We start from the raw sequence: 19,449 nt of genomic DNA, 5'->3' as shown, positions 1-19,449 counted from the left end.
TCTGTGTTTGTGGGTGCACACAGAAAGTGCCAGCTTGGCTGTTGCTGTTTACACACAGGCATGCATGCGTGCATGCACGGATATTGTACATGTGTTTGCGTGTGCATGTTTGTTGTATAACTGACTGGTCGGTGTGCGTGTGCGTGTGTGTATGCACGTGTTTGTGAGTGTGTGAATGTTTGCTGCTACAAAAACTGCAGGGTTCTACACTAATTCAGTAATCCACCATTATGTTAGTGTGTGAGAGAGAGGGGTGTGTTTGTGGCTGAACTGAAAGTGAACCCAAACCTGTCTTTAGCTAAATTCCATCTACATTTTGGACACACCTGAATCTTATTTATTTTGCTTTCTGGTTTGGGGGACTTGTGGAGCTGCTATTGCTAATCAATTTAAATGGTTTAATGTTGTGTTCAGAAGCGTAGCGTCTGTTGGGCCACTCTGGCCCAGTCTAGCTGCTGAAAGACAAAGGCGAGAATTTTCTTTTACTGTCAGATGTCACAGATGACAAAGTCACAAGTTGACATAGCCTGGTTCCAGACCATAGACCCCGCCCACTCTCTGAGTGGACTGCCCCGTTTGGTCTGGTGTTGAAATGTGAACCTAGGACTTTATTCGGTACAAAAATACCGTCCAATGAGAGTCGGCGGTGGGGGTGGGTCTAACGACAAGCCAATCAGCGAATATCTGCTAAAGCAAGCCGTGCGATGACGTCAGATGTAGGCGGATCCGTGGATCTCTTGTGATTGGTTTAGGGAAATTCGAATCCCCTCCCCCTTGTAATCGCCGACACTGGAGCCAATTTCAGACTGAAGCTCCACGCAGCTTCAGGCTGATAATCAGGCTAAAGTTGACACTGAACCATGTAGATTCCAGCCTACGCGGGTGGTTGTGTTTGGTTTTTCATCTGACAAAAAAACAACTTGATCTATGGCACTCTTATCAGTCAGGACTTATAGTCAATTATTACATTTCACTCCTGATCAAACGGCAATCACAAGTGGTGAATGAATGTATTATGAGGTTTCGTTCGATTAAAGAGTTGGTTTTTGAAGCAATTTAGTAGCTTTCATGACAAGGTGTGTGTGCGCGTGCGTGCGTGCGTGCGTGTGTGTGTGTGTGTGTGTGCGTGTGTGTGTGTGTGTGTGTGTTTGTGTGCATGCGCAAGTGTGTTTTCTTGTTTGCATGCACTCTTTGCATTTGGCTGTGCATGTGTGTGGGCTCACAAGTGCAGGTGTGTGTGCAATGTGAATGTGACTCACAGGAAAGAGGCGTGCAGAAGACTGATTGCAGTGCATGGAGATGGGGGCTGATTTATACAGAGAATCCAGGACCTCTCCACTGAATGTGTCCCAGTCAAGCCTGGAATACTGCTCGGTCACACCGACCTCAGCACACACACACTGGTCACCACCCTGGAACCTGGACAGTGCGTGGGATGCAGAAAGCCATAGGAAGAGAAAAAGAGTTAGGGTGAGTATTGGAGGGCAATTGGAAAAAAAAGGAGACAATGAAAGCCTTTCCCACTGGTGTTACAAAGGCACGCAGCAGTTTGTTAAAAGACACACAGCATCTGGCCTTTTGTGATAAACAACAATCAGTACATACTGTAGGAACATGGGGATAGACTAGAGCCTCCGTCACGCGAGCAATAGAAGCAGAGAGACATGTGGAGAGTCTGAAGGAGGATTCTGAAGGGCAAACAATTCTATTGAGAGTACTTACTCTTAGTTGTTAAAGCTGCAATCCGTAACTTATTTTACTGAATAGTCAGAATCAGTAACAACTTTACTGCCACATCACACGATGAGCATCATCATCATCAGTTTAACCAATATGGTAGTTAACACAATATAGCTAGCACATCTGCAATGGTAAATGGTGCTTTTATATAGCACCTTTTATCCAAAGCGCATTACATTCACCGCATTCACACAAATACAGGATAGGTGGGCACTAGGGACATCTGGGCACCATATTTTTGGGATGACTGGGCACTAGGAAGAGTGGGCACCTGGAAAGGTGGGCACCGGGATAACAACACAACAATGAGGTCAAAAGTACAATATAAGAGTTTATTTGCCAAAATAGTCCTGAGGTCAAAAGCACATTATAACATAGTTTCAAAGTACAATATAAGAGTGTATTTGCCAAAATATTAGTACTGATAAAAAATTTAACAAATTGGGAAAATCCCCCCCAAAAATTGCCAATACCATTTTTTGTTCAAATGATCAATGTTAGGATAGAGAAAACATAGCTAAACAGTGTGCTATAAAATGATAGAAAAAAATGAGATAAATAGTAGCCTACTGTTAAAAAAAATGATACAAATTAGTAGCCTACTGTTAAAAATAGAGGGGGGAAAAAATTACTGAACTAAACAAATTGCTGAACTGAATGCTAGGATAGAGAAAACATAGCTAAACAGTACATAGAAATTATAGGAAAAATCCCCCCCCCCCCTTATCATTATGTATGCACAGGGCCAGTCAATCCACTAGCCTGTTTAAGCATCTGCCAGACAGTCAGCTGTTCCATCTCATAGGCAGACCACAAGCTGGCCAGTTTGCCCTGAAAAAGTCTAGTTTGCTTGCACTGGTAGCGGCGTAGCTTGTCTTCTGAGACAAGCTGGAGCTGGATGGGGATTAGGCTTGCTTCATTATGCAGCAGTTTCACCAGGAGGTACAGCTGCACGTTTCCCTGCTGTGCCTTTCGTTTCAGACGGTTATGCCAACCTTCAACATCGTTGTTGGTCCTGATGGCACATTTGTAAACGCTCCAATGCTCTGGCTTCCACCGGACATCAATCCACGTGTTGCGGATGCAGTTGTTTAGGGGTTGGAGCTGCTCACTGACAGAGTATAGAAGCATGTTGAAGGCATTCCAGAACTCATCGTGGGGGAGATATGGAAGGGTGAACAATCTCAGTGCACTGCCTGTGCACCAGTGCACCTAGTGCCCACTCTTCCTAGTGCCCAGTCTTCCAGGTGCCCACATTTCCCTAGTGCCCACTCTTCCTAGTGCCCAGTTATCTCCACCCCTAAGTGCCCACTCAGAGAGTTAAAGAGTGTACAGGTCGATTTGTTTCCATTTGTACCCTCTTTGGAGTTAAATTAACAATGGGGAATTTAATGTGCATGGAGTGAATACATACAGTGCTTTGACATGTACTGTAGCTCCATGTATGCCTGTTACCTGTTCATGAAGCTGAAATATTTCTGCAGATATCCAGTGTCCACATGGCTTTTGCAGAGTTCCAGTTGAGTGCGAGGGTAGTAGTGTATGTAGTTCACACACATCTCCTCCATGATGCCAAAACCTCCCTACAGAGACAGAGACAGAAGGTTGGTGGGGTACAACAAAGAGTTATGGATACTTTGTCGAATAACCTTTTTATTTTTTAATAGCTAATTCCAGAGGTGATGAGTTGGAGAGGTAGATGAGTGTGTGTGAAATGGTGAGTTTGGAAAGAGCAAGAAAGATCAACTGGGCTGAAAGAAAGGAAGGGGAAGAGACACTGGAGAGGAGTAGATCAGAGAGAGAGAGAGAGATGATGATGATGGTGGGACCCCAAGGTTACAGTACTGTATATACCCTGGTCAATTAAACATAGCTCCAGGTTATGCACTTGTTGTGGTGCTTACCACTGTTGGCTTGGTTCTGTCTTCTGTGTTATAGGTACACTTGGTTACGAGGACATCACCCTGTGGATTGAAGTGCGGCCAAGTATGCACGCAAACACATCGCACAAACACATGCACACACAGTAAGTCAACAGCAGACTTTACATCTTGCTTTTCTGAATATAACTGACATAATTATCCACTTAAACCCTACAGTATACTGTATACTTTGTTTATCGGGGTCCATACGCGGCTTGTTGTGAGCTTGTAGTTGGCTTGTGAGCTTGCAGGTCTGCTATTCTCAGCAAATGTTAGGCCGAATGTTCCATCTATTTATGATATGCCCAGAATATGGATGCCAGGGTTCATGTGGTTATAAGGCTACAAACAGATACAATAACAGGACTGTTGCCTTGTGGGTTTCTTGTACCTATGCCTGACGGCTGCTGTTATAGCATTAACATAACATTGTCTGTCCCAACAAACATCATGAGACATATTATTGTCAAAATGGAGAATGAAAGAGACTTTATGCTTAGATGTGGCCAACATCTTGACATAACTGTCCCTGTTGAGACTACTATGTTGTACGTAGCAATGTGCTAGAACAGGGCTTTTCAATTGTTTTCCTGTCACAGAACCCCAAAATCAATTTCATTCGGCCATAACAAATTATTCTGTTATAAGGAAGTTTGGCTTAAATGAAATGCCATAATTGTATGATATATACAATTCTATTATTTTTGTTTGTATTGTAATATCAATCAAACTGAATTATAGTTAAATCTACTAATTTAGTTGGGGACCCCCAGGAACCCCCTCAAGGAACTCTTGAGGTTCCCCAAACCCCACTTTGAAAACCACAGTGCCTGTAAAACCAATCCTTGTCTATACTGTATAAAAGGTAGTTATCTAATACAAAATATTTGAGTTCTTCCACCATTGCTCTTCAATGTTAGATTCAGTGTTAAATTTTATTGTGAATGCAGGTACTTACAGGTAGAACATTGACCATCTTCCTCAGAACTCGTATTGTCTGTAAGAAGCAGCACAGAAAACATTTACAAAATATGAAAAGGAGTGTCCACCGTCAACATCGTCATTTTATTTAAATATTTTATTATTGAAATTCCCTTATTTCCTCTATTAGTGGCTGGGGCTTTTATTTGCCTCAACTGCAGAGGGTACCAGGCAGGCCTTTATTAGAAGGAGGCATTCAGACAAGTGTACATTCAATAACAGCTGGAGACGTTATCTGGCAGTGGAACAGATGCCTCTGTTATTATGGCGTGTGTGTTTATTAACTCAAAGTGTATCCACGTGTAGTTGTGTACAGTCTGCATGAGACTGTACACACGGACCCCCTACTCGACCGCCACACTCCGACCACACCAACCAAGATTGTGGGAGGTTGGTGGTCGCAACATGGACTTAACCTTGGATGGAAAAGTAACATACTGTAGCAGGGGATTGGAAAGAGCAAGGCTTGATTGGATTGAGTCAACAGCTTTTCTCCAATTTTCACATACTGTAGGATGCAAAGAATTAAGTGAGCTAAACGATAAAATTGTTTTCTTTTTACATAATGCACTTTTTACATTCATTAGCTTTCACACCAAACAGGAAAGAGAGGAGTGGAATTACGTCACAAGGCTGTCCCATTTGGTGACATGTTGAATAGCAATGACAAAACTGTCAGGGAGCTTGCCAGAGCATCCCTGTTTGTGGAAATGAGGTGACACTACAATAGGCTCCACTGAGCTTCTGAAGGAAACCCAGCGGCAAAATAGACACTTGCTCTGCTGTTCTTCTGGGTTTGGTCAGACTCGCCTGACCTCAATGAGCTCTATGGAACAACTGGAGTGTCCCTGGCCCGGGTGAAGTCTGACTCAGTTTTTCTGAGGATATTACGACTGACTCACCCTGTGGTGACAACGACATCAACAGCAAGTGACAGTAGCATTAACTAATGCCAGCCAGTGTGCATAAGGTTTGGGTTAACTTACACGTACAGTATGCTGGACTGACTTAAAACTACAGGGTAGTGGAAAAGGACATTCCGCCTAGTGCAGATCTACACCAGGCCTGGTGGCCTACCCAGGGCTGTGTAATGTCACTAAATAGTAGTAGCTCTACCCTCCTTTTCAGCTTTTGCATTAGGCCAAAGTACCTGGTAAGATGTGACATCGGCTGGTGTGTGGCATTCAAGGGGCCAGCTTGAGATTTTTTACATTGACTCCAATACGGAAGAGACAGTTCATATGAATGACCTGTAGTTTCGCTGTTTTACCCCTGCAGGTGTCTTGAATTTATTTTAACGCAAGCGGATGGGTTTTTGACAAACTTTAGACTAGATTTTTCTTACCTTAATAAAAAATTTCATAAATTCTATATGCTTCCAGTCGCTAGTTTAAAGTCTCCTTTCAATCATCATGATATGCGTTTTGCTAAATTATGGTCCCATGTATTCTAAAATTGATGATAAAGTAGGCGATTCTCTAAGAGGGGCGGGATGATTTGATTGACAAGCTACACAACCAATAGCATTCATTCCCCGCCCCCGCTCTTGATTGACAAGCTACCCAACCAATAGCATTCTTTGGGGATTGTTTTCCGGTTCCTGTTCCCGACATGCTTTTGGGCTTATATTAGAGATGGCGGATTTCAAATTCCTGAACTAACGGCTTCATTTTCGGTCTTTAGAAACCAGCGGTCTGGCTTTGTCCATCTCTTTTATACAGTCTATGGTGGCATTGCATCCACCCAACAAACATGTACTGTATGTTGTACGGTCGCATGCACTTGCATAATAGTAAACATTGCGTCGGTAAAATGACTGGTTGTGTGATGGCAGAATTGCATTGCTTAGAATCTGTACTGTGTGTACTGTATGTGTTGATCACGTGTTTTTGTTTATGCTGTAATATTGGAGCGTAAAGCTGTCATCCTATTATAGCGGCATTGTTTGAGTAACGGAGCACAAAGAGCTACAGAGTGACAGAATAAATGCGACTATTTGGTGTAGGAGCTTTGGAGGGCAGACAACAAGTATAATATATGCAATAATATTATTATTGCATTTAACAACGGTACATAATGTTCCTCTTCGCACCATGATCAAGTACCAGGAGGCACGGCTCAATAATGATATATACACTGTCTTATGCAATAGCTCATAGGCAATGTTATGTTCATAACAGCAATTCTATGCACTGACCATAAACACTACGCATAGCTAATAATGTAACACAGTAAAAGTACGCCGAGTACTTTACATGCATATAGTGTAGGCACTTTGAGCTTTGGTGGTTAGAAATTGAGTTTTAATCCCAAGCGACCAGGATGAAGTGACTGAACTTTGAGAAATAAAATTGAATGATTCAACCACGCAGTAGTCACATAAAGGCTAAATAACCACAACATAGGCTACTTTATCAAAGTCAAAGAATGCATTTGTTAATCAGAGCACTTGCGCATGTATCTGTCAAAATCAGCAGGGGGCATAGAAACAGCTGCATATCTCTCTCTCCCTCCCTCTCTCTCTCTCTCTCTCTCTCTCTCTCTCTCTCCCTCTCTCCCTCTCTCCCTCTCTCCCTCTCTCCCTCTCTCTCTCTCTCTCTCTCTCTCCCTCTCTCTCTTACTAGAGGACATAATGTAATATTTCATGAATGAATGTAGTTTGCAAAAAAGAAGGAAAGAACTAACATCTTAAAGTCTTATAAAATGCTATCTCACAGCCTGGAAAGAAATGTAGACTGCTTGTGTTTAGGTATTGTGCATAGATTGGAGGTGAGGTGTTGCCCCAGTGTTGCCCATTGCCAGAGGTGCCAGAGGTGTTGCTCCAGTGTTGCCCCAGTGTTGCCCATTGCCAGAGTACCCGTCTGTCTGTCTGTCTGTGTCTCTTTTATGCCTATATATGGAGACCTCTGTATCTGTATGTCAACACAGATAGTGAAATACAACTGTATTCACTGGCTCCCACTGGGGGTCCCAGTCAAACACAGAATAGATTTTCAAATACTGCTCACCACCACCCACAAGGCCCTCAACAACCAAGCTCCCCCTACCTCTCTGACCTCCTTCACTGTCACGCCCTCTGCCGTTCCCTCAGGTCTGGTGATGCCAACCTCCTGGATGTCCCCACGACAAAGAAACCAACCCTGGGGTGACAGGGCTTTTTCTCAGTCACGTCCCATCTGGTAATCAGAAGGTCACCGGCTCGCTTCCCTGCCTGCCCTATTATACTGTGTGTATTGAAGTGTCCCTGAGCAAGACATGTAACCCCTAACCGATCCCCCCACCCCAAACGCCTGAGCAGCCATCAGCCGGGGGAAGCTGAAACTGAATTTCCCATGGGATTGAAGGTCTACCTTCTTTGTTATTCTGGCACATAGTGAATTGTCTAACAAAGGCTTTAGCTTTTCATGTCTCAGGTGGCGCCTCTTCCACCACGCTACTACATAATTACCTAGTAAGCTTTAATGAGCCCAAATGAAACAAATGGCTTTGATGAATCCAAAAACGATTCTGTTCCTGTCTGCTCATTACCGAAACTGCACATTGCGTACGGTTGCTGTGCGTCGTCCAAATGTGGAATCCAATTTCCCAGCTTTGGTACTACTGTAAAGTGCAATTAAATACGAATGTTGTCACAAGGTTGCTAAATCGGGCAGGGCTTTCTGCTCAACAACACGCAGTACAAAGAAAAAAATCACTTATGGTGTATTTGGGGCAGTATTGTGGTATTTACAACCCAAGTTCTTTCTCAAATTAGAACCAACAAGTGTTACAGTGCCATGGTGATCAAAATACAGTATAGCGGACACAATAACGCCAAAAGTGGTCAGATGAGCGGGCCGTGTGCATTTCCAGAGCTGTATATTTTAATGATCAATCAATTGATTATGATCCGGCCTGGATAAACGGAACTAACACACTATACAGTATATTAAAACAAAAAAATACTATGACGTTTTTCCTATACATTTTTTTTAATGTTATATTATCGTTCAAATCTTGATGTTTTGCCAATTATTTGGGGGCCCACTTGCAATATCCTCATAGCCCACAGGTTGAGAATCGCTGCATTATACAGTGTAATATACAGCGAGAGAACAATGATAATAGTGGTCTCCTTTAGGATATTGGTTCTCAAAGTGGGGTGGACCCCCAGGGGTCCATGGGGGCCAAAGTATAAATCCACAGTTTATACTTTGGCTATTCAAAAATAGCGGATATACAAGCTCATAGAGCCTATATGAGCTTGTAGATCTGCAATTTTGGAAGAATCTGTACATTTTTATAAGCGAACATTTTTTACTCCAATCGTTGCTTCTGGAGGTCCCTGGCAGTGTTGCCAGATTCTGTGAGAGAAACAAGCAACCAGGTCTAGGAAAACCAGCCCAAAAGAAGCGACTATCGGCCACATGCACACTTTAACATATACATTGGGCTATTTTCAAATAAAATCTTACAGGGAAATTATAATAAGTAGATCTGGCAACCCTGGTCCCTGGCACAAGATATTTTTTTGTCGATGGGGGTCCGCAGCCAAATACATATCATTTTGGGGGGCCCTTGACATGAAAACATTTGAGAACCAATGCTTTAGGAAACATCAGTCCTGCTTATTAACTGTACCTGGTAGTGCGTGCTGAAGTGCTGGTCCTCCTGCACCACTTCCAGCTCCCTGCCGTCCCTCACCAGCACGGTCCTCACGCCCCGCCCAGCCAGGTGTGTGTGCAGCTGGGATGCAAAAATGTTGATCCCCCTGTGAGGCAAGGCCTGGGATGAGGACAGAGAGGGAGAGGGGGAAAGAAAAGTTTAATGAAGAACCGTGGTGGTGGAAAAAGTACTTTTTTTTACTTGTGTAAAAGTATCAATACTGCAATGTAGACATACTCTGTTACAAGTAAATGTCCGGAATAAAAAATTGTAAGTAGAAGTACAAAAGTATTGGTATCAAAATATTCTTAAAGTACAAAAGTAAAAAGTACTCAGTATGCAGAATGTCCCATTTCACAAGTTTTCAAATCAAATGTATAAAAATCTTTTGAAAATAGCAGATCTACAAGCTCACAATGCATGAGGCATTGTGAGCTTGTAGATCGGCTATTTTCAAATGGCCGAAATGTATATAGGGCTGAAGTGGTTAATGTATGTTTTGTAATAATAATAAAAATCTACAATGTAACTAGTATTTAAAGTTTTCAAATAATTGTAGTGGAGTAAAAAGTACAATATTTGCCTCTGAGACGTAGTGGAGTAGAAGTAAAAGTATTGAAAATTGGAAATACTCAAGTAAAGTAAAAATGCCTAAAAAAATGTACTTAAGTACAGTACTTGAGTAAATGTACTTAGTTACTTCACACTGCTGATGAAGAAGTACATCTTTTTTCATGAAGGTGCTTATCAAAGTTCTTTGTTCATTATAGTGTCAAGATTTTATAACATACAACAATTGATTCCTACTGTACACTGTACTGACACCAAAAAGTCTCTACTTCTCTCTCTAATCTACTAAATAAGTGGAGCAGAAGTAGCTCAGCAGAACTCCTTTAATTCACAAACGATAACGTAACAAATATGTATAACTGTTAATAAAGTATTAAATAAAGAAAAAATGTCTATACATACAGTGTGGGTACACTTGGATGTGCAGTAGCCAGTGAGGGAGAAGCTGTGTTGTTTTGGTGGGACAGCCATAACTGGAGTATAAACAAGGCCCAGCTCCATGATTCCAGCATCATAGCGCCTCAGACTGGGTGTATACAGCAGACGTATCCCAGAGGAGTCACGCCGTCCTGCATGTACAGTATAGAGAACATCATCCATAATCAACTATGAAACTGAAGCCTTTAAGACCGGTCATTTTTTTATTTTAGCTAAAAAAGCATAATTTTACACTTTGGCTATTCAAAAATAGCAGATATACAAGCTCATAGCGCAGCACCGAGTGCCGCGCTGTGAGCTTGTAGATCTGCTATTTTTGAAAAAACGTGAAAATGTCTGCAAATCTTTGAATATATATATTCTTTTAAAGGGAACTTTTTAAACTCAAATCTTTGCTTCTGGGGGTCCCTGGAACTACATATTTTGGGACCGGGGTCGGCGGCCAAATACATATAATTTTTGGGGTCCTTGACATGAAAAAGTTTGAGAACCACTGATATAGAAACACACGTTTTTCAGAATACTGTTGGGATTTAGAAAACATTTGTAGAATCGGCTTCAGGTCTTAAAGGGTTAAAGCAGTAGTTCTCAAAACTTTTTTCGTGTCAAGGACAAGGACCCCCAATTGATATATATATTTGTCCGCGGACCCCCATCTGAAAAGGTTTTGTGCATGCAAACGCAAATTCTGGATACATTCTAGATAACAATGACAATTTTGTGCTGGTCCGGATTGAGAGGTCTGTGCAAAGTTCTTGTGCCAAATTCTAGTGAGCAAAAGTAATATTCTGATCCCTGCATGTATTATGTATCTTGCCCCGATGTTCAGGCAAAAATCTTTACACATGAGACACAGCTGTATCAATTAACTGGAAAAAGCGTTAACTTCCATGACAATGTGATTACAGATTCTATTATGAACATGATCCACTATTTGATCTTGATGTGGCTATAACATTATGGGAGGAACAATACATGTGAGTGTTTATAGCAGTGGAGAGGACCATGAAGGTGTTTTAAATTTATGGTTTAAAAGGAAAAAAGATAAGGCGAGGGGGAAGATTATATGGTTTAATTAAAAAGTGTAGACGAAAGGCAGAAAAGTCACACAAAAAAAACTATTCTAAAAAAGAAAAGTTTAGACGAAACAGGAGTTTAGGGTCTAGAGAGACTATAATAAATCTACAAAGAGTAAATTAAAAACTAAACACAAAAGGCAAAGTTATGCACAGTAAAAACCAGAGTGTTAAATTAACGTGGGTTGTACTGTGTACACAAGCAAAACTCCAAGAACTCATCAGTAGAGAATAGAGTAGAACGGTGGTTCTCAAATTGGGGTCCAGGGACCCTCAGGGTTCCTTAGGGGCTTCCAAATGGACCCTCACAGGTCTGTGACTCTTGAGAGTTATGAGGTCCTTGAAATTAAAAAAGTTTGAGAATCACTGGAATAGAGTAGAAGCAAAGGAAGGGGAACATGCTGAGAAGGAAGAAACCAAAGAACATGCTTTTTTGAGGAGGGATTTAGTGAAAAAAAAAGAAGAAAAAGAACAGCTACTGTACAGTCAGAGGGAAGGCAGTCGAGTGAGAAGAATTACAATGGCGGAGATGAGACAGCAGAACCCTATATTGACTAGAGGTAGGCAAGATCAAAGCTGTCTATCGTCTGTATTTGAAGTAGTCTGTTCAGTGGATAAAAGACTGGGGTTTCTGGGGGGAAAAGAAAGGAGAGTCCCTGCTGAGCACGAAAGATGAGAGAAAGCGAGAGAGAGAGAGAGAGAGACAGAGAGAGAGAAAGTGAGAGAGTTGAATTAAAAATAACTGAAATTTAAAATATAGTCAAAACTAAGTAAAAGTAAAATCCAAAACTTTAATAACTTTACTGCATGTGTGTGTGCAAGTGAGAGTGTGCAAGTGAGAGTGTGCGTGCGTGCGTGCGTGCGTGCGTGTGTGCGTGCGCGTGTGTGTGTGTGTACCAGACAACAGCAGGGGGTTGTGGTAATGAACCTCCAGCCGAAGGAATCTTGAAGAACCTGGTCCACCCAATGGTAGCCCTGCATCAGGAGGGTAGTAAAATGCCTGCAACAGTTCAAATGTATTAACATAACATATTTGAATTGCGTAATAATAGATATTTACATATATTAATATTAATACATTGAAGCTCCGTTATGTAATTTTCTTTAGTGAATAAAATGTTATTTTGTCCAATCTGTATGGTAGAGTATGTTAATACAAGTTCTCCTTGCTCTTTTATTGAGACATTTAGATCCTGTTTCTAGATTGGACAAGACCTTTGACACAATCCTGTTTCTGGTGGTTCCGGTAGGAGACACAACGACTCGTTGTGTCTCCTACCGGAACCGCTGCTTACCGGTCCGCTGGTCATCAAATTATTGTCTGAGGAATGAGACAAAAACTAAAAAATATCCATGAATTCAGGTCTCCATGGGGTGACTAATCCATTGAAACAACGTTTTTTTGGGGTGAAGTGTCCCTTTAATCCCATGTACAACGCACTGACTTTTGTCTGTTTTTTTCGAGCACCTTAACTATAAGTCCATAAGTATATCATGCACAGTATACATCTGCTGCTATGCTCACGCACCTTTATATCTTATCTCAGGTACCATGTGTAAATATGTAGATAATTTGTTATTTGTTTTTAGTTTTTCTTGTTTGATCTCGTACCTTTCCCCCTTTCTTTCTTCTATAGAAATAACGATATGATGGGAACTATGCACGAAAAGGATTTTCACCCACTTTTTTACTTCAAGGATTTTCACCCACTTTTTTACTTCTGTAAACCTGTGATATGACAATAAAACTGATTCTGATTCTTCTTGAACCTACCTGGCCGATAAACAGATTCTAATTATGCACACACAGGCACTTTTTCATATTCCCCATTAGGCGCTTCAAAGTTCCAAGTCTTAAGGTGCTCCCTAGAGAAAATGATATCCTCATTATTTCCTAGTATAGTGTATAAGTAGCTACAGTTAAAGTGTGTTAAAATAGTAATGTGTCTTCAGAGACCTCGAGTAAGGTGCTGTTTGTACAGCCATGACACAGCGACTGTACATATACTGTATATGCCAGAGTGATAGGTTTACATCTGAAGATCCTGCAGTAAACCTCCTCCAAAGTAATTGAAACAGATTTGGTTACATAGATTACACAGTATAGGAGAATTATATGAATAGGATATCACCCTAATGTTGTGTTTGAATAAAATAAATCCTGTCCTCACAACTAAGCTGAGAATGCAAAGATTAGTCAAATACATGTCTCAATACCCTGACAATGGAACATAAGCTTAGTCTCTGCTGCTTGTCTGTGGTTCCAAAATTGCCTCTAGAAATCAATGTGTAAAAGTGAGAGAAACTGTACCTCTGTACCTCTGAGAGAAACTGTACCTCTGTACCTGTAGTTATCGAATTATCGTAATATCCAGAGGATATTGATCTGCATTGTTGTGCTAATTCAAGTATTCAACAGTCTTCTGCCAATAATGTACAATGCTCCTTCAGTGTATGCTGTTCTCCAGAGTGGAGATTTTTTTATTGCAGTCATTTCCTTATTACATTTTAATTAAATGGCACTCTCAGTGAGAAATCTCCCCGTTATTACCCAATATGCTGGCATTTGGAAAGACAACAAACTTACTTCTCACTTCTCATCTTTTGCACATAGTAGTTGGAGCAGTTTCTTGCTTTGATTTTTAGATTATGGAGACGTAACTATACCAATGGTTCTCTTTTTCATGTCAAGGACCCCAAAATTAATCTTTATTTGTCCGCAGACCCCCATATGAAAATATTTGGTGCCAGGGAGCCCCATGCAAGATTATTGTTATTAAAAGCCTCAATGATCCCTGGGGGTCCCCTGACCCCACTTTTGAGAACTACCGCTTTATGAAAAGGTTGACTGGCCTGCCCTTCCCTCTCTTCTCTGTTGGACTGTAGAATTCAACTTCAACTTCATTGTCATTAGCACTCTTCACACAGTACAATCCTCACTGTTAATTTAACTCCAAATGTGTACAAATGGAGGGTCCATTTGTACACCGTGAGTTAAATTAGCACTATCGATTTCTACTATCATGCACACATGCAGGACTGACTTCTACTCCAGAGGTTCCTAACTCTTATTGGGACAGACAGCTTTTTGTTGTTGAGACAGATATAGCTGGAATTAATTGCAAAACTCTTTGAAAATGGTCTCAAAGGCAATCTTATAATGTGGCCTTTAATCTTATATTATTTAATTGTAATAGTTTTTTATGTTGTTGCTGCTGTTTCGTTGTAACTCGTGGCATTGAAAATGAAGGGCTCGCCCTCAATGTGATCTTGAGGCTTAAATGTTAAATAATGCTGTTTTAGAGGATCACTGTTTTCTTTCTGTTTTCCTCATTTGATGTGTGAATAAAAACATTCTGCTTATCCTAGGCAAAATACAATTGTTGTCTCAGCACTGGCCACAGGAACTGAAACTCCAAATAATTACTGCAAGGACATTTGATTTTGTTTGTTTGCCGTTATTGTCTTACTCAATACAGTGTGTCAAGACCCTTCTTAAACAAACCCACAAACCAATTATTTTGATGCATACATAATGGGAGAATGGAATTTTTGAGATAATGAGAGAATGGTTCAATTCTGAATGACACATGGTGGCATTCTCTTCCTCTCTGTTCCTTTTTCTCATGAGTTGTTTTCCTCTTTCTTACAGTATCTGTTTAAGAATATTACACAATGATGTTCCTACCCTCCTCCCAAACTCCTTGCCCCCCTCTCTCCAAGGTGCTGGGCAGAATAAAACAACGCTATTAAGAAGTAATGAAAGAAGCCTGAATATTTCTCTCCTAATCTTGCCTTCACAGCTCGTTTTTGTTTGGCTGACAGATAATCCAATCAGAGAGGGACTGGGCTCTTATGATGCAGTGCGAGGCAAAGCAGAGTAGAATGGTTTACAAACGTGCTGTCCCCTGACTTCAACGTTTCAAGGCTGACGGGTAAATTGGTTGGTTGGTCGTTGGTTAGCTTTCTTAGTTGGTAGGTCAGTTATGTTTTCTATAGTTAGTAGTTTCTTAACTCTCTGGGTGCTTGTATCACTGAGCGGCTAGTTAGTTGACTAGCTAGCCCAATCATGGCTTATTTATCTGGCTGGTTGCCAGATGGTTTATCTGGATGGTTTCCTTGCTGAGTATTTGGCTTGTTGACTGTCTAGCTGCTTCATTCATTCATTCATTTTTTGTTTTTTTGTTTGATGATTAATTTGCTGGCTCTGGCTGGATGTAATCATAAGAAATGATGACACCTCTTCTTCTCTGCCTTATACTCTATGTATTTCCACAACACTGTTTCCCTACTCACACACTCAATCCATACATACAGTCAAATCACAGTATACAGTACGTGTCTGTAAGCATACCTCAGCCCCCATAGCCCAGGCAGCCAGTACATGGCGGCAGAAATTGAGCTTCCCAGGTTTCATCTTGTCATCACAGGAGCCGCTGTACTGTGGCACACTCTGGATATCAGGAGAACATTCAAACACCTCCATGTGATGCACAATGGCCTCATTGCCTGCAGAAATCACTGACTCATACTGACAGAGACAAAGAAAGGGAAAGGGAAGGCATGAGAGCAGCATAATCATTGTTGCGTGTTGTGTTGTACATTATATTATTAACATACCTTGACATTAAGTTTCAATTGTCACGCCTACAAATACAATACTATCTAAACTGAATTGTATTGCACTGTATCGATTGTGTGTAAAAGAATGTGCTGCAGTGAACCGGGTGATATTTGTTACCATGACAGCCACGTTATTTATTTATGTTGTTTTGTTGTTGTTACCATGACAATGGGGCTTTTGAGGATGTTTTGGGACAGCTTGTTGTGCAGGGTGCTTCTAAAATCTTTATTTTGTATTAAAAACAAACCGTCTACAGCTTTGTGCAAACGGTTTGTCCGTGCACTGCTTACCACTGAACCTCCATGGAAATGTATTGTATACTTTGCTTAGGTTTTAGGCTGGTACCTGGAGTGTCCCTGATGTAAGCATAAATGTATACATCTACTGTATGCGTTGTGTGTGTCGACGTTCAAGGTCATTCATACCATGACAATGTGGTTTTTGGGCATGTTTTCAGGCAGCTGCTGGACAAAGCACCAGTAGGTGGTCTCCTGGTTCGGTATAGTGACGCCTGGGGCCAGGACCTCCAATGTCTCCACATCTGGCGGCAGAGAGGGGGGTTGTGTGTCAGGCCGCAGCATCAGCACCCGCTGTACCCCCATCTGGATCCGGGACAGGTTCAACTGCTCCAACGACGCGATTTGTCGATCCAGTATTCCATATATCACATGAACAGTGCCCTCCTGAATAATGAAAGATGTATTGTTGTATTCTTTTGTATAAGATCATTTTTTTTGCTATTTTTATGTTGTTGTACGATGAAGTATAAAATAGGCCTTAAAGGGTTAGTTCACCCCCAAAAATATTTTCGATCAATTATACACCCCATGAAGCCTTGAATTCATGCAGTGTTTTTTTTTTTTTTTGACGCATTCCTAAGCCAATAATTTAATTACGGGCTGTGTTTCCGGTAGGAGACCCAAAGAGTCTCTTTGGAATCTCCTACCGGAAACACAGCCGTTAATCAAATTATTGGCATAGGAATGCAACAAAAACAAAAAAATATCCATTAATTCTAGTCTCCATGGGGTGACTAATCGATAGGAAAAAGGTACTTTTTTGGGTGAACTAGTGGTCAAGGTTTTAGGGCTCCAAAGTGTAAATGCAGGGGTTCACAGTTCACACACCTCAATGGTGTAGTCTCTGGGATCACAGGTGCTGAAGGCTCTTTTGAACAGCAGGTAGAATCCAGCAGCACCCTGTCTGGTTTCTAGCAGCTGGTAGTCCTGTTGGCTGTCCAATGACACATGACCCTCACTGTCACTCCATGCATCCTGGAGAGGGAGGTGCGCGCACACACACACACACACACACACACACACACACACACACACACACACACACACACACACACACACACACACACACATTTTAAATTATTAATGTCTAATAGACCCAAAGGCAATGGGAAAGCAAAACTCCCAAACTAACTTTGATTGATTTCCTGTATCTGGGTCATGTGGGTCTAGGAGACCAGTGGTGCATTCAGAGTTACGCTCTGAGGCTCTGCAACGCTCCCACCGCACCCCAGAGAGCACCTGCGGTGCAAGTGTTGCCAAGTCCGCTTATTATAAGCGACTTTGGGCTTGTTTTTCTGTAGTCGCTTGTAAATGTTGGTGGTTGGGTTTTTTCCGGCCTTGTTTCTAAAGTGTAGTTGCTTATTTGGGCTTATTGGGTCCATTGGGTGCCGGAAGTACCAATATTGGGTCCATTAGAGCGGCCATAGAGTTGTGAGCAGGCGCACAAACGGTAGATGCACGCGCAGTAGCATTTTAAATGCGGAAGTGTTGCTATCCCAGATTTGACCACAGGCGACGGCCGCTTCACTGTTCTAGTGGGGTTCACAGCAGCCATTTTGACTTGAAAGGTAAACAGGTGTTACCTATGATACATTTAAGGTCCAATGTAGCAGAGTCTTTTCTGTGAGCCAACACAAGCCCCCCCCTGGCCTGGCTCTCTGTTTGACCTAAATGGAAGATGTACCTGTGTTAACTCTACTATTTAATATCAAACTATCTGCTGTGAAAACATTTATCCCATCCCATCGATTTTGTTTTGCAACACACACACACACACACACACACACACACACACACACACACACACACACACACACACACACACACACACACACACACACACACACACACACACACAGGAAAGACAAGGACAGACAGAGACGGAGAGGATGGACACCAAAAGAAAAAAAACGTAGTAAGTACTGTAAAGCATACATATTAAGTTCTGTTCAAGGTGAAGTACGACTAATGGGGTGGCTGGCTGGTTTGCCAGAGAAACGAGCAACGAGGTCGCTTTTAATAAGCGGACATGGCAACACTGGTGGCTGACAGTGGGGTGAGGTTGGTGGGGGTTGGGAGATGGGGGATTTCTTTTGACTGCTGATCGAACTGGAGTAAAGTCATTCCACAGCTGAGAAGCCAGCACTGAGAGGAGTCAAAATCATGGAATGCAACTAAGTAATGGAAGAAAGAAAAGCACAAGCTACAATAGCATGTAGGACTGAACACGAAAGTGTTAAACCCATGGGATTGTTTTGAACATCAAATTAGGGTTACATATCCATCCACATACATTCTTAAAGGATGATGAAAACCCAAGGTATGTAACTTTCTGCCCAGCCCACTAATTTAAATTGATAATAGTAATGAATTAATCTTTTAAAAAATCATGTATCTGTTCTCTCTATGTCATCCTCAGACGAGCCTGCCAGTGGCATCTCCAGTCATCTTGATCCACCACATATCTGGTTAGCTCGCCCCCAATACTTTCGGCCCCTGCATCGTTCTTTAGTAAGGTAGGTGTGGGATTCCCTCTTGATGGCAGTGACTGGCCAGCTTTATTCTCCTGGCCACAATCTTCACTCCCCATATACTCATTGGTAACGTGTTCATCCTGGGTGATGTTTCGTACTGCATGAAGCATTCTGGTGTAGCGCCCATCCAGGGACTTCTCAGGGTCCAGCATTCACAGCCGTTTAGGAGAATAGACTCTACAGTCGCTGAGAAGAAGTTGAGCTTGTGGTGGAGGTTGGACTTCCACACACTGGCCATGATATTCAGACAGAGCCCTCCATGCAGGCACTTGACTCACTTTAAGGTCTTGCTCTTTTGAGTTGACCTATGAGCCCAGGTATTTAAAGCATAGACTTCTTTGAGCGCATTGCCTTCTGTTGTAATTAGAGGTGGATGGTCCGAGAGGGTGTTATATATATGTGATAACCTTGGCATTTAGGGCAAGGCCAAATTGGCACACTCTGTCTCCACTCTGGTCCGGAGCATCTGTGCCTGCTCCACATGGTCAGATAGGCAGGCGTCTGCATAGTCTAGGTCTGTTAAGACTACAGCTGTGGGAGTTGTCTAGCGCTCCAAGGTGTAATAGTTAAAGGGCAAGACCACTTTGGTAGAGGTTTGGGTCGTTCAGTTACCTTGTCATG

At 41.9% G+C, this 19,449-nt stretch overlaps 1 protein-coding gene across 1 annotated transcript in view; it reads right to left on the bottom strand.

The window, feature by feature from the left end:
- Nucleotides 1-19,449, bottom strand: part of dbh (dopamine beta-hydroxylase (dopamine beta-monooxygenase)) — a gene marked incomplete at both ends in the record, with an annotated part of 28,354 nt that overhangs the window by 647 nt on the left and 8,258 nt on the right. Inside the window, 10 exons of the mRNA XM_080420230.1 lie at nt 1,260-1,419; nt 3,196-3,323; nt 3,645-3,704; nt 4,621-4,659; nt 9,264-9,407; nt 10,260-10,426; nt 12,269-12,371; nt 15,726-15,902; nt 16,421-16,678; nt 17,123-17,269. Coding sequence (XP_080276356.1) covers nt 1,260-1,419; nt 3,196-3,323; nt 3,645-3,704; nt 4,621-4,659; nt 9,264-9,407; nt 10,260-10,426; nt 12,269-12,371; nt 15,726-15,902; nt 16,421-16,678; nt 17,123-17,269 — 1,383 coding nt within the window. The remainder of the gene's footprint in view (nt 1-1,259; nt 1,420-3,195; nt 3,324-3,644; nt 3,705-4,620; nt 4,660-9,263; nt 9,408-10,259; nt 10,427-12,268; nt 12,372-15,725; nt 15,903-16,420; nt 16,679-17,122; nt 17,270-19,449) is intronic.

The sequence above is a fragment of the Gymnoscopelus braueri genome (assembly GCF_963280865.1).
Source record: "Gymnoscopelus braueri genome assembly, chromosome: 22".
Lineage (NCBI taxonomy): Eukaryota > Metazoa > Chordata > Actinopteri > Myctophiformes > Myctophidae > Gymnoscopelus > Gymnoscopelus braueri.
The sequence above is the reverse complement of the archived record's forward strand: the minus strand, read 5'-3'. Positions and strand labels throughout refer to the sequence as shown.